At 45.7% G+C, this 14,029-nt stretch overlaps 1 protein-coding gene across 1 annotated transcript; it reads right to left on the bottom strand.

The window, feature by feature from the left end:
• Nucleotides 1–9,915: 9,915 nt before the first annotated feature.
• On the bottom strand, nucleotides 9,916–13,100 carry LOC310771644 (splicing factor, arginine/serine-rich 19-like; the record flags this gene model as incomplete). The annotated part of the gene is made up of 2 exons (XM_083664207.1): nucleotides 9,916–10,645; nucleotides 12,972–13,100. Coding segments are annotated over 2 exons (288 nt in total), but the record flags the coding sequence as incomplete, so codon positions are not given.
• Between the last annotated feature and the right edge of the window lie 929 nt (nucleotides 13,101–14,029).

Here is a 14,029-nt window from a genome sequence, read left to right as displayed (position 1 = left end):
CATGTTGCACTGGTGAATGACAGGTTAACGTGTTGCACTGGTGAATGACAGGTTAACGTGTTGCACTGGTGAATGACAGGTTAACGTGTTGCGCTGGTGAATGACAGGTTAACGTGTTGCACTGGTGAATGACAGGTTAACATGTTGCACTGGTGAATGACAGGTTAACGTGTTGCACTGGTGAATGACAGGTTAACATGTTGCACTGGTGAATGACAGGTTAACATGTTGCACTGGTGAATGACAGGTTAACGTGTTGCACTGGTGAATGACAGGTTAACGTGTTGCACTGGTGAATGACAGGTTAACGTGTTGCACTGGTGAATGACAGGTTAACGTGTTGCACTGGTGAATGACAGGTTAACAGGTTAACGTGTTGCACTGGTGAATGACAGGTTAACGTGTTGCACTGGTGAATGACAGGTTAACGTGTTGCACTGGTGAATGACAGGTTAACGTGTTGCACTGGTGAATGACAGGTTAACATGTTGCACTGGTGAATGACAGGTTAACGTGTTGCACTGGTGAATGACAGGTTAACGTGTTGCACTGGTGAATGACAGGTTAACATGTTGCACTGGTGAATGACAGGTTAACGTGTTGCACAGGTTAACATGTTGCACTGGTGAATGACAGGTTAACGTGTTGCACTGGTGAATGACAGGTTAACGTGTTGCACTGGTGAATGACAGGTTAACATGTTGCACTGGTGAATGACAGGTTAACGTGTTGCACTGGTGAATGACAGGTTAACGTGTTGCACTGGTGAATGACAGGTTAACGTGTTGCACTGGTGAATGACAGGTTAACGTGTTGCACTGGTGAATGACAGGTTAACGTGTTGCACTGGTGAATGACAGGTTAACGTGTTGCGCGGGTGAATGACAGGTTAACATGTTGCACTGGTGAATGACAGGTTAACAGGTTAACGTGTTGCACTGGTGAATGACAGGTTAACATGTTGCACTGGTGAATGACAGGTTAACGTGTTGCACTGGTGAATGACAGGTTAACGTGTTGCGCGGGTGAATGACAGGTTAACGTGTTGCACTGGTGAATGACAGGTTAACGTGTTGCACTGGTGAATGACAGGTTAACGTGTTGCACTGGTGAATGACAGGTTAACGTGTTGCACTGGTGAATGACAGGTTAACGTGTTGCACTGGTGAATGACAGGTTAACGTGTTGCACTGGTGAATGACAGGTTAACATGTTGCACTGGTGAATGACAGGTTAACATGTTGCACTGGTGAATGACAGGTTAACATGTTGCACTGGTGAATGACAGGTTAACGTGTTGCACTGGTGAATGACAGGTTAACGTGTTGCACTGGTGAATGACAGGTTAACGTGTTGCGCGGGTGAATGACAGGTTAACGTGTTGCACTGGTGAATGACAGGTTAACGTGTTGCACTGGTGAATGACAGGTTAACGTGTTGCACTGGTGAATGACAGGTTAACGTGTTGCACTGGTGAATGACAGGTTAACGTGTTGCACTGGTGAATGACAGGTTAACGTGTTGCACTGGTGAATGACAGGTTAACGTGTTGCACTGGTGAATGACAGGTTAACGTGTTGCACTGGTGAATGACAGGTTAACATGTTGCACTGGTGAATGACAGGTTAACGTGTTGCACTGGTGAATGACAGGTTAACGTGTTGCGCTGGTGAATGACAGGTTAACGTGTTGCACTGGTGAATGACAGGTTAACGTGTTGCACTGGTGAATGACAGGTTAACATGTTGCACTGGTGAATGACAGGTTAACGTGTTGCACTGGTGAATGACAGGTTAACGTGTTGCGCTGGTGAATGACAGGTTAACGTGTTGCACTGGTGAATGACAGGTTAACGTGTTGCACTGGTGAATGACAGGTTAACGTGTTGCACTGGTGAATGACAGGTTAACGTGTTGCACTGGTGAATGACAGACCCCCCGGGAGTTCAATAATAGCCTCGCCTGCGGCCTGTGCCGTTACTTTGGTGTCAGAAGTGGGATCTGTCGGTAGGGATGGCCGCACGGTCATCGGAGGCGCAGGCCCCTCAGTTGCGTGAGGGAGCGGAAGGTCGCCATGAACCATTGGCTGCGATGTAGGCTGAAGCTTCCTACAGGGGGCAGTGTAGCGATCCGGTGTCTCAATCTTATAAAGTGGTCTTGGTCAACGGGATTGTCTGGTATGATGGTTGTGTTACACTTGTGAATGACAGACCCGGGTTCGATACCAGTCTCGCCCGGGCCGTTACAATATCCACATATCCAATGTTCTATGATATAAGAAAGGGGGACAATTCTGGTTCCATGTATTTCTGACCATGGTAACTGTACTGTAATAAACAATGATGCAGGCCGAATGATATGATATCCCTCCAAGATACCACATTAAGACTCAAGACCTTGAGGAACACCGTAGCAAAATGCATAATGTGATTTGGTATAAAAAACGCTTGACATTTGGAGATTTCTCTAAGAATTATATAGCGCTTTGGATAAAAGCGCTTTATAAATGCAGGCCATTTATAAGAACCCTGATGATGAACGTGGAGAGTTGGGCTCAGAGCAGGACTGTCGTCCCTCAGGGATGCTGCTCGCTGTCATTTCCTGTTCCTGAAAACAAGGAAGTCAGAGGACAAACAAAACAGCCCCTCCCCTCTGTGCAACTCCGGAAATCATGGCCCGCTTTTTCCAAGCCGTACTCAAGGAAAAAAACACACACAGACACACACACACACACACACACACACACACACACACACACACACACACACTCACACACTCACACACACACACACACACACACACACACACACACACACACACACACACACACACACACACACACACACACACACACACACACACACACACAGTGATGTTCTCTCAACTTCCCTCAACACGTACGCACCAGCAGCCCAGTCGCCAGGATTTCTGAAGCAAAACACGACATGACGTTTGTAGATACGTGAATATGAAGGTTCTACACGTCATAGACGGCTGTCTCATGTTGAGGGCATGGTGGGGACATGGTAGCGCAGTGGCAGCACTGTCGTCCCACAGCTAGAAGGTCCTGGGTTAGATTTCTGCCTGGGACACTGAGGGCGTGTCCCCCCCATTTCTTCAGTGCCTGGTGCCCAGGTGGGCTATATCTCGTCAAAAGGGCCTTTCTGTGTGGAGTTTGCATGTTCTTTGCGTGCTCCCCTGGGGGTTCCTCCATAACATCAATATGAATCCTCCACTAAAAAACATGCAGAAGATCGTTGCCTGACCAGCGACAGCTAAGAGGAAGTTGGTCCCCGGGCGCTGAGAGGAAAAAGCTTCCCACCGCTCCTGGCCTGTCCTGAGGAGGAAGGAAGAGCCTGGATGGGAGAAATGCGGAGAGCATATTTCACGGCGCCTCTAAATTGCGTGTGTGTGTGTGTGTGTGTGTGTGTGTGTGTGTGTGCGTGCGTGTGTGTGTGTCGGCGCCTGCATGCATTGTGGTGGTCGTCTGTGACCAATAAAGACGGGCTTGTCCGTCCTGTGTCCTCATGTTGAGGTAGGTCACTGGCACCAAAGGGCAAAAGGCCTTTCCGTCCTGCAAGCGACAGAGCGCCAGTTCGACTCCCGAGCGAGGCACATTGTGTACTTTCAGTTTGAACCCCCACAAAGCATAACCCTAACCCTAACGTTAACCCTCTCCCATACATGGGCAAAATGCGGCCCCCAAGGTCCTCAACGAAAAACAAAACAACCCCCAAAAATTCAATGAAAGGCAGAATTATGTTAATAAATCTCATCTGCTACAGCCATTGGATTTGTATAATAATAATAATAATACATAGGTTTTATATAGCGCTTTTCAGGGGAACTCAAAGACGCTTTACAATACATAGAAAAATAATACAGTAAACAAAACTAAATAACAAGAACGAAAACAAATACAAATCAATAGATTGCAGAGATGAGATGGTGGTTAGAGGTAGAAGTCAGGTATTGTAGGCTGTTTTGAAGAGGTGGGATTTGAGTTGGGTTTTGAAGGAGGTGAGTGAGTCAGAGTTTCTGATATTGAGGGGCAGAGAGTTCCAGAGGGTTGGGGCAGCGATGGCAGCGATGGTATCACATATCGGGAGATCAACAAGAAATTACCAATCACAGCGGGAGAGAGGGTTAAAAATAGGAAGACTCCCGTGGAAATCAGGTGTTGGCAGGTATAATCTGCAATGTGTGGCCCTTCACTTATTTGAAAAAACATTTGCCCATCCCTGAACTACACAGTCATATACGTTATGTAACTACAGTCTGTATGTAACTAGTCATATACTGTATGTAACTACACAGTCATATACATTATGTAACTACAGGCTGTATGTAACTAGTCATATACTGTATGTAACTACACAGTCATATACATTATGTAACTACAGGCTGTATGTAACTAGTCATATACTGTATGTAACTACAGTCTGTATGTAACTAGTCATCTGTATAACTACACAGTCATATACTGTATGTAACTACACAGTCATATACATTATGTAACTACAGTCTGTATGTAACTAGTCATATACTGTATGTAACTACAGTCTGTATGTAACTAGTCATATACATTATGTAAATACAGGCTGTATGTAACTAGTCATCTGTATAACTACACAGTCATATGCTGTATGTAACTACACAGTCATATACATTATGTAACTACAGTCTGTATGTAACTATAGTCAAACTGCTGTGCTGTTGTTGTCTTGCTTTGCATATTTGCTCTGTGTTACCCTGCATAGATGTAATAAAGTTTGAACCAGCAATATAAACCCTTGACTGAGTGTGTGTGTGTGTGTGTGTGTGTGTGTGTGTGTGCGTGCATACGTGCGTGCGCGCGCGCGTGTGTGTGTGCGTGCGTGTGTGTGTGTGTGTGTGCGTGTCAGCCTCCCAGGGCCAGGCAGATTAAAGAGACAGTAGACTACAGGAAGCAGCAGCCCAGCAAACCCACATCCTTCCCTGTGTGCCTGCTAGAACTGAAGGAAAGCAGACATTATGCAACATACTGGCTACCATGCCCATATATGGAACATGGGACTTTGACATTCCCAAACTGCATTACAGTGAACTCTACTTATTTCAGTATGACGCTGCTCAGTCTGATCTAAATGACTTTTTTGACCCTTTTTTTAGATTCTGATTTCACACGGGAAGAAATCACTTCTGCCATTAAATCATTCCCATCAGGCAAAGCGGCTGGGCAGGATGGATTTGGTGCAAAATTCTACAAGAAATTCTGTGACATTCTTGCTCCACTCCTCAGAATGACATCCTGCTCTAAGAAGGACAATGCCTTGCCTAAAACACTGTATGAAGCTAACATTTCCCTTATTTTAAGAAGGGTAAGGAGGAAGTAGTGCTTCAGAATTTTGACAGAAAGATAATCACCAACCCTACCCAGCTAAATAAACATTTGTCATCCATCATTCATCCTGACCAGACAGGGTTCATCCCGAACAGGCTCTCCTTTTCCAATGTCAGACGCCTCCTGAACACCATATACACCGATCATAGTAAAACCAGCGATGCAGCCATTTTATCGCTCGAAGCACAGAAGGCATTTGATCACGTTGAGTGGCCCTATATGTTCAAGTCACTGCACAGATTCGGGTTTGGCGAATCATTCATATCCTGGCCTGGGTAAAGCTTATATACGCTAGACCAACATGTTCAGTTATAACCAATGGTGACAAGTCAACCAGATTTCCACTACTTCGCTCGGTCCAGCGGCATTGCCCTCTTTCGCCGGCCCTTTTCGCCGTTGCGCTCGAGCCCCTCGCCCAAAAAATACGTAGCCACCCAAGTCTTACAGGCCTGGAGGTTGGTGGTGTTGAAACGCGTATTAGTTTGTAGGCCGACGATGTAATATTATACCTACATAACTCAGAAAAATCTATCCCCCCTCTTCTAGAATTATTCGGTAAGCTGTCCAGATACACAATGAACTGGACAAAGAGTGTCTTCATGCCTCTCTCTGATGTCTTCATGCCTCTCTCTGATGTCTTCACTCCCGGCTTTCTGGAAAATCTCCCATTAAAAAACAAAACAAGGGAAGAGGCCTCTCTGAACATCAAGGTATTCATGAGATATCGCGTTAACAAGCTGGAAAATGGCGTTCGAGAGGTCACAGTGACCTTGACCTTTGACCACCAAAATCTAATCAGTTCATCCTTGAGTCCCAAGTCGATGTTTGAGACAAGTTTGATTAAATTCCGTCAAGGCATTCCTGGGATATCGCGTTAACAAGCTTGAAAATGGCGTTCGAGAGGTCACAGTGACCTTGACCTTTGACCACCAAAATCTAATCAGATCATCCTTGAGTCTAAGTCGATGTTTGAGACAAATTTGATGAAATTCCGTCCAGGAGTTCCTCAGATATCGCGTTAACAAACATCGTACGGACGGACGGACGGACAACCCGGATCCATAATGCCTCCGGCCTGGCTATCGCCGGCGGAGGCATAAAAATAAATTAGTTGCCGCATTTTCAGGATGGGAGATATATTTTAGTATTAAAAAAAAAAAAAAAATTGCCTGGCTCCAGCGCCCCCCCTAGTGGCGACGCCCCTCGAAGCTTACCCCTTTACCCCCCCTTATGGGCGAACCTGTCCACTACACAACACTGTATTTACGTAGGCTACGTTACATATTTGCGGGAATGAGAGGGATCTCACACTTGTACTGATGTCCAGCATTACTGGTGACGAGGGAAACATGAGTTTGTTTACTGCGTCGCGCCATGCACCGGGTCCGCCTGGTGCGCGGGGTTCTGGAGGGGGGTCTCAGCCGGGGGGTGTGGGACCCGGGCAGGGCGGGTGGTGGCAGCCTGGTGGTGGGAGTGGCTGCCCTGGGTGTCTGCCCAGCAGAGGGGCACTTAGCCTGGAGGTTGGGGTGGCTGGCCTGGGTGTCTGTGCCCAGCGGGGTGGTGCCGCTGGTGGCGCTCTCCTCCTCTCCTCTCCTCTTCTCCTCTCCCCCCTCCACTCCTCTCCCCTCCCCTCCTCTCCTCCTCTCTCTCTCAGGTCGCCTTTTATACACGGTCCCAAACAGCGCAGGACAACGTGATTGGCTGGCTCAGATTTAAACAGATCTGAGCCAGCCAATCGCATTATCCTGTGATGAGTAATGTCCTGTGCCCCATGACCGGGTGGACCATATATGGACTTCCTCCCCCCGAGGCTAACGGCTAACATTCGCTAGTTAGCCAACCAACCAGCAGCTAACATTAGCTAGCTAGCTAGCTTACCGGAAGCGATATCTTTTTTTCGGATGATGGCGAAGGCATAACCCGCCCCTGGCCCTCTCTGCCTCTGATTAGTGGCAGCGTTATAAACCATAGATATGACTATATTAAAAACATAAACACTTTCATGCAGGCTAGCAAGCGTAACTGCTGTATGTCTGAGTCTGACCCACTGAGTCTGACCACAGACTGTAACAGAGATGTAATGCAGGATAGCCAAGCGAATGTGTTTGGATGGAAGTTTGACACTAGGCCAATCAGAGGCAGAGAGGGGCGGGTATGCCTTTGCATAGCCTTCACCATCATCCAAAAAAAAATATCGCCTCCGGGACAACGCTTCCTACCCAGCGTGTGCACGTCTTTCCGACAGGGGTTGTTATGGCAACTATCAACAACAACTACTACTAACTACTACAAGACATAAAGACCGAAATAGGCTACCTTGTTAATGTGTCTGTCGGAGACACGGCCTAACGTTAACATTTAATATGAGCCGAATATCAGCCTGCGCTCAGCTATGTATACAGGAAGTAAACCAGATATTCAGGTGGGTTGTGACGGTTGTTATTGTTGTCAAGTTAAAACTGTCTATAGCCTGCATATTATGAATGGTGACGATTGAAGAAACAAATCTCCATTCTCAAAATATTCCTTCTACATCATCTTTGCAGTTATTTGATCTCCCAGCTATCCACTCTTACAAAACCCACCTTTGATCAGAGGAATAATGCCAAGGCCCCGCCCCCAAGCTCCCCACATTTAGGTTGAGTGTAACGTTGGTGATGCTCAGTCCATGTTTTAAATATCCTGCCACCCTCTGCCCATGTTTTATTACATGGCCCAGATGAAGCAATTCAATAAGTTACAATGGATACGACTCTCCGGACGTCTGAGATTAGAAGGACTCTGGTCACATCAACTTCCCAGTCTGGGCTTGGCCAGCTCAGGCCTCGTTAGGGGTCAGTTCATTGGAGTGATGTGGCGTGCAGCCTGACCATCGGTGACGGTGAAGTGCTGTTTTGTGACTCTTGGCTAGTGTCTGTAGGACTCAAGTAGCCAGTCCCTCTGCTAGCCCACACTGCTTTCACCTGAGAGCGTCTCTGCTGGTCCTTTTAGCAAAACACCAACCTACCATATATGGAAAGAGAGGCAACCACTTTCCTGTGTGAGATCAGTGAATCCCTGCAGTGCTCTCTACCTCCACCTAGCGCTCAACCTGCCATGCTACAATAATGTCATACCATTGGAAAAAGATGATATTCCAGATATTATATTAAGGAATGACTATGACCTCCTGCCTCAAGACGTATCACAACGTCCCCAAAACAGAAGGACAAAACACAAGTTTGTTTTAAACAGAAACCGTTGTGGTCTAAACTAGGGATGCACCGATATGAAAATTTTGGCCGATGCCGATAACCGATATTAAGATTGCTGTTATGGCCGATAACCGATATTTACCGATGTCGATATGATCTGTATAAAAACACATTTCTATGATAATAAAATGTTGTACATACTGAAAAACACATGTAAACACTGAATTTGAAAAAGTTATGCATTTCTTTATTTCAAAAACATTTGTAAAAGCCCATAAATCATAGATTTACGGCATTATTTCATCTCAATGTGAAGAATTTGGTTGATACCGATAACCGATATTAACATTGCAACATCGGACCGATACAGATATGTTAAAAAATGACTAACATCGGCCGATACCGAAATGATTGGCAATATATCGTGCATCCCTAGTCTAAACAGGCCCCAAGTGTATTTACTAATAGGGTCACTTTCACATATAAGCTGGTGGACTCGGTGTGATTCGGGGGGTGAAGTTGCAACATTGTTGCATCTTTCATTTGGTCTGTTTCACTTTCACACAGCAATTTGTCACAAGCACCAAACTTTCTGAACAATGTCATGATCAAAAGTCACTCGTCTATTGGACAGAATATAGAAGGGAAATCTCTCCTCTTCTGCTGCCTTGCCTGCTGAGGGCCGACTGAACAACACAAGTGAATCCAGGAAACACAAACCATGGAGCAACACCATGATAGTGTAACTATAAAATGAATATTTGACAAGAATGTGGCCAATATGCGCAGCAGATGAGGCAGCGAGCTGTTGAACATTTCATTCTGCAGCTGAGACGAGCGAGGCAGTGCCGAAGGAGAACGCGAGCCCTGTTGAGAGACAACAATGTGTTTTGCTCCCTTCTACCGCCTTCTACTCATGATGCACTGGCGCTTCCTATATTTGCTCGTGTGTTTAGTGCGGGTTGCTTTCACACCACAAACGAAACCGCGCTATAGAGTTCACTTGGAAACGAACCGAGACCCACGTTTTCAAGCGGACCAGAGTTCGCTTGTATGTTCCCACCAGAGCTTTGCGCTTTCACACCACCCCAAACGAAGCGCACTATCCGAGGAAACTAACTCGGGCGCGTTTAAAGCGGAAAAAACAGCTTACCGGTATATGTGTAGGGACCTAAGTTTGACTGTAAGTGAGTGTAAACAGGCCCTGAGTGTATTTACTAGGGTTAGGGTTGTAACTGAGAAAGAGTCTATGTAAGTGGAAGAGAGATCACAACATACTTTGCAGACCATAGAAGACATGAAAGGAGCACACTAATGTGTATACGTTTTTCAAGCAACCTTTATATTTCGTTGAAGTCAATTTGTAAAGAAATGTAACCACCTTCTTGGCCTCCTAGCCACTCACACACACACACACATGCACAAAAACAGGGAGCACTTCAGAGTGAAATAAATGACAGAGGACAAGTGTCAGATCTCTATTGAACCCATTCTCCAGTCAGACGTCCCACTTTACTGAGATGTTCAGCTTGCATACGGTTGGCAGAGGGGGAGGGGCATGTGGTGCAGAGGGGGAGGGGCATGTGGTGCAGAGGGGGAGGGGCATGTGGTGTAGTGTGATTACAGTATCTACAACAGAATGTGGGCGTGTGCAGGCGTCACATGACCTGCCATGTACAGGATACGTGAGTTCTACATGGAGAGGCATTCACAGCCAGAGCACAGAGAGAGACGAGGGGAGGGGCTTGTATAAGATGAGATGAGCGCATAGAGAAGGTGGGAGGGGCTTGTATAAGATGACATGAGCACATAGAGAAGGTGGGATGATAGTAAAACAATAAAAAAAGACAAGTCAGCCTGGCTTTCCAGGCCCAGACCACGTCGTGTGGTGTGGGGGTGCGGCGCCCCCGTCAGGCAGGGAAGTGCAGCGCTCCTAGCTCCCGCTCCTCCCTCTCTTCCTCGTCCATCTTGCGTCCGTGTTTCCGGAAGTATTTGTAGCGCTGGACGTACAGCTTGACCAGGTTGCTGACTTTCACCGGGTTGATCTCTCCAGTTCGACTGTGGCAGATCTGACAGTGACAGCGGGATCAAAATAAACACAAGACACATGGACGGAAGACGCACACGCTTCTGGTTAATAAACACAAGACACATGGACAGACGCACACGCTTCTGCTTAATAAACACAAGACTAGGGATGCACCGATTGCCATTTTCTTGGCCGATTCCGATTTCCGATTTTTGAATAGTCTGACTTGCCGATACCGATTTTTGCCGATTCCGATTTTTTTCTTCTAAAAACAACAATTGACAGCTTACACAAACGTTTTTGTAACTTTGTTTGAAAATTAAGATTCATAGAACAATTCTTACATCTAATGGGGATCCAAATAAACAAATAAACAATTCTTATTATTTGCATGAAGTAGGACCATCTCACTCAAACACATCTCAAAATAAAAGTGTTCCAGGTTAGGCTACTGGACAGAGCTTTTTTGTGCAAATACAATGAATACAAAAATTAAATTAAATCCAATAGCCTATATCCCACAGCTATCATGCATTTACTTTTCCAAAAGAAAACAGGTGCAACAGAACATCAAAATGATCCATGGACAAGGAGTTTATAGACTGGCTCCAGACCAGTCGCAGATCACCGATCGAGGCCGATCACGTGAAAATCGGCCATTTCCGGTCACGTGCCGATCGATCGGTGCATCCCTACACAAGACACATGGACAGACGCACACGCTTCTGCTTAATAAACACAGACACATGGACGGACAGACGCACACGCTTCTGCTTAATAAACACAGACACATGGACAGACAGACGCACATGCTTCTGCTTAATCTAGGCCTGATAAAACTCATGACAAACTTTGCACTTACACAGCAGATTAGCCATGCTCTAGTCATCAGCCTATTAGAGATGTTCCTAGCCACTAATTTCCCTGTCGGTTAAACAGACATTTTAATTTAGAGTAGTCGACTAGTCTAAGTAAGAAAACCACCAGAAAACAGTCAAAATTGAGCAGAATTTAATTTATAACGTTAAAATGTTGTCAGAGAAAATATTGCGTGTATTTGAAAGCCAAAAGCCAATTAGCTGTGCAGCTTACCTTGCCTTTGGTTATAAGTGTGCCAAATTATATATATGATATATATACCCTAATTCTTCCAATAAGCGCCTGCCGCCTGTACTCTAATTGCCGCCGATCTTCCATTTCCCGCCGGGTCCAAGTTGATTTAGCATAATAAGCGCCCGACTCTTTTTGCCGCCGGGGCGTTTATTAGAATAAATACGGTTTGTTTGTACTGTCTGTTTTTGTGTTGACTAAATTCAGTCACTTACGGTAATGACGTTGTTTTGGAGGAAGTCAGGCGGAAGTTTCTCCTCCTGTCAGACAGTTTTATATTTTATTTATACATGCTGTAACCGACATGTTTCAAGTATGCATACCGCATTGTTTAATGCTACGGATTCCTGTATGCAACGTGCTGGAGATGCTATCTAACCGAGAGCGGTGGGCAACTTACGCTAACATAGTGTAATGTTACAGTTGTGCCTTGTAAAAGTGCATTTCTATCAGCGGAACAGCGATCATAAATGCAGTATGGATTATACCCATTATACTGGACATGTATTGGAAACTTGGCGTCTACCTACCGGTATTTGGTTAAGTTTGCTTGTTTTGTCTAGTGCTGCAGTGCTGTTTGTTTGGCGTTAGCTTGGTAGCTACGTTAGCGTGCCTTCTACGTTGCTTTGCTGAGAGAGTCTGGCAAGCGAGACTCATAACGTTGCTATGACTTCTTTCCAATGAAACACAAACAGCTGAATGTGTGAGCGGTAGGCTAATGTTACTTGTTTAAAAGATGGTATGGAGAGGAGGAGAGCAATGAACTGATACCGTAACATAGTTGGATGATGATGATGAAGGCTATCAGTTGTTTTCGTTCATTCCAGTCCGTTGTACAATACTAGGCATGTTCAAAACTGCCTGTACCTACCCCTCTTGTGTCTAAGTACTATCTCACTGGTTTAAATAAGCAATTTGATACTTTCCATTTTTGATGAGCAGGCATTTCTGTTCAAAGAATAATAATCGCCTGGCTCAATTATGTGAAAATAAAAATAACCGCCTGACTCTAATTGCCGCCCGTCTTCCTTTTACCGCCCGGGGTCCAAGTTGATTTAGCATAATAAGCACCCGGGCTCTTATTGGCAGAATTATGGTCATATATATAAGTGTACCAAATGATATGCTTTATCACAAAATGCACATTTATTTTATGGTTGTCTCAGTGTGATGCTAACTACCGGGTTGGCCTACAAAAACACGCCCTCCCTGCAGCACTCTATAACAGATGCCTGTGTCTGCGGCTGACCTCTGACCTTATGCACGGCTTTCCTCAGGATGTCTTTGTAGTCGTCTTTGTTGATGTCCTTGCGCTGGTAGTAGGGCTTGATGGCTAGCTTCACCTCCTCCACCGCTCGCTCCTGGGTGTGCAGCTTCTTCAGGTACTGAGCAGCAGGGGGGAAACAGACACATTCCATCATGCTAAAACCTGGAGGAAAGCAAAGAGACTAATAAATAGGCCTTTTCCATTGGCACTCATTGGATGAAAATAAGTTTACCAATAACGTTACTTGGCTTGTGTCTTAAAGGAGAATTTTGTTTTGTTTTTTAACCTGGAGCCCTCTCCTCACATTTATTATTATCTGACGACTCACCCAGTGTTCTCCGGTGCGATTTGGAGCGTCCTAGGCGTTGTTGTGATCTAAATAGTGTCCAAGCCAGTCCTTGAATGCGCTCCGTCGGGGCCACATGGCAGCGTGCTGTTACTCCATGTAAATAAGACAGTTTTTTTCCGGTGTTCTACCCATATCGTCATTATATGATCCCTAAAGAAACATCAGACTGCTAATCACCTCCGGGCTATTTCCAGTAGTCTTTACCAGGGATTTAATTTCCTCATTCGTGGTCTGTGTCATCAACTCTCGTCAAGTCCCGCGAGACTTTCCTGCCGGCCGGCCTGTGTGCGGAAGCTCAGCTCCTGCGCTCATATCTCTCGCGCGTCTGTCCTGTCTCCCTGGTAAAGACTACTGGAAATAGCCCGGAGGTGATTAGCAGTCTGATGTTTCTTTAGGGATCATATAATGACGATATGGGAAGAACACGGGAAGAAAACGGTCTATTTACATGGAGTAACAGCACGCTGCCATGTGGCCCCGACAGAGCGCATTCAAGGACTGGCTTGGACACTATTTAGATCTCAACAATGCCTAGGACGCTCCAAATCGCACCGGAGAACACTGGGTGAGTCGTCAGATAATAATTAATGTGAGGAGAGGGCTCCAGGTTAAAAAAAACGAAATTCTCCTTTAACAGTCAAATGTTACGTTCGCCAAAGCATAAATTACAAACGTCGCGCGGCTCTCTATTTCTGTCG

This window comes from Poromitra crassiceps (assembly GCF_964638095.1).
Source record: "Poromitra crassiceps genome assembly, contig: HAP1_SCAFFOLD_935, whole genome shotgun sequence".
Lineage (NCBI taxonomy): Eukaryota > Metazoa > Chordata > Actinopteri > Beryciformes > Melamphaidae > Poromitra > Poromitra crassiceps.
Note: the sequence above shows the minus strand (reverse complement) of the source record. Positions and strands in the feature narration are given on the sequence as shown.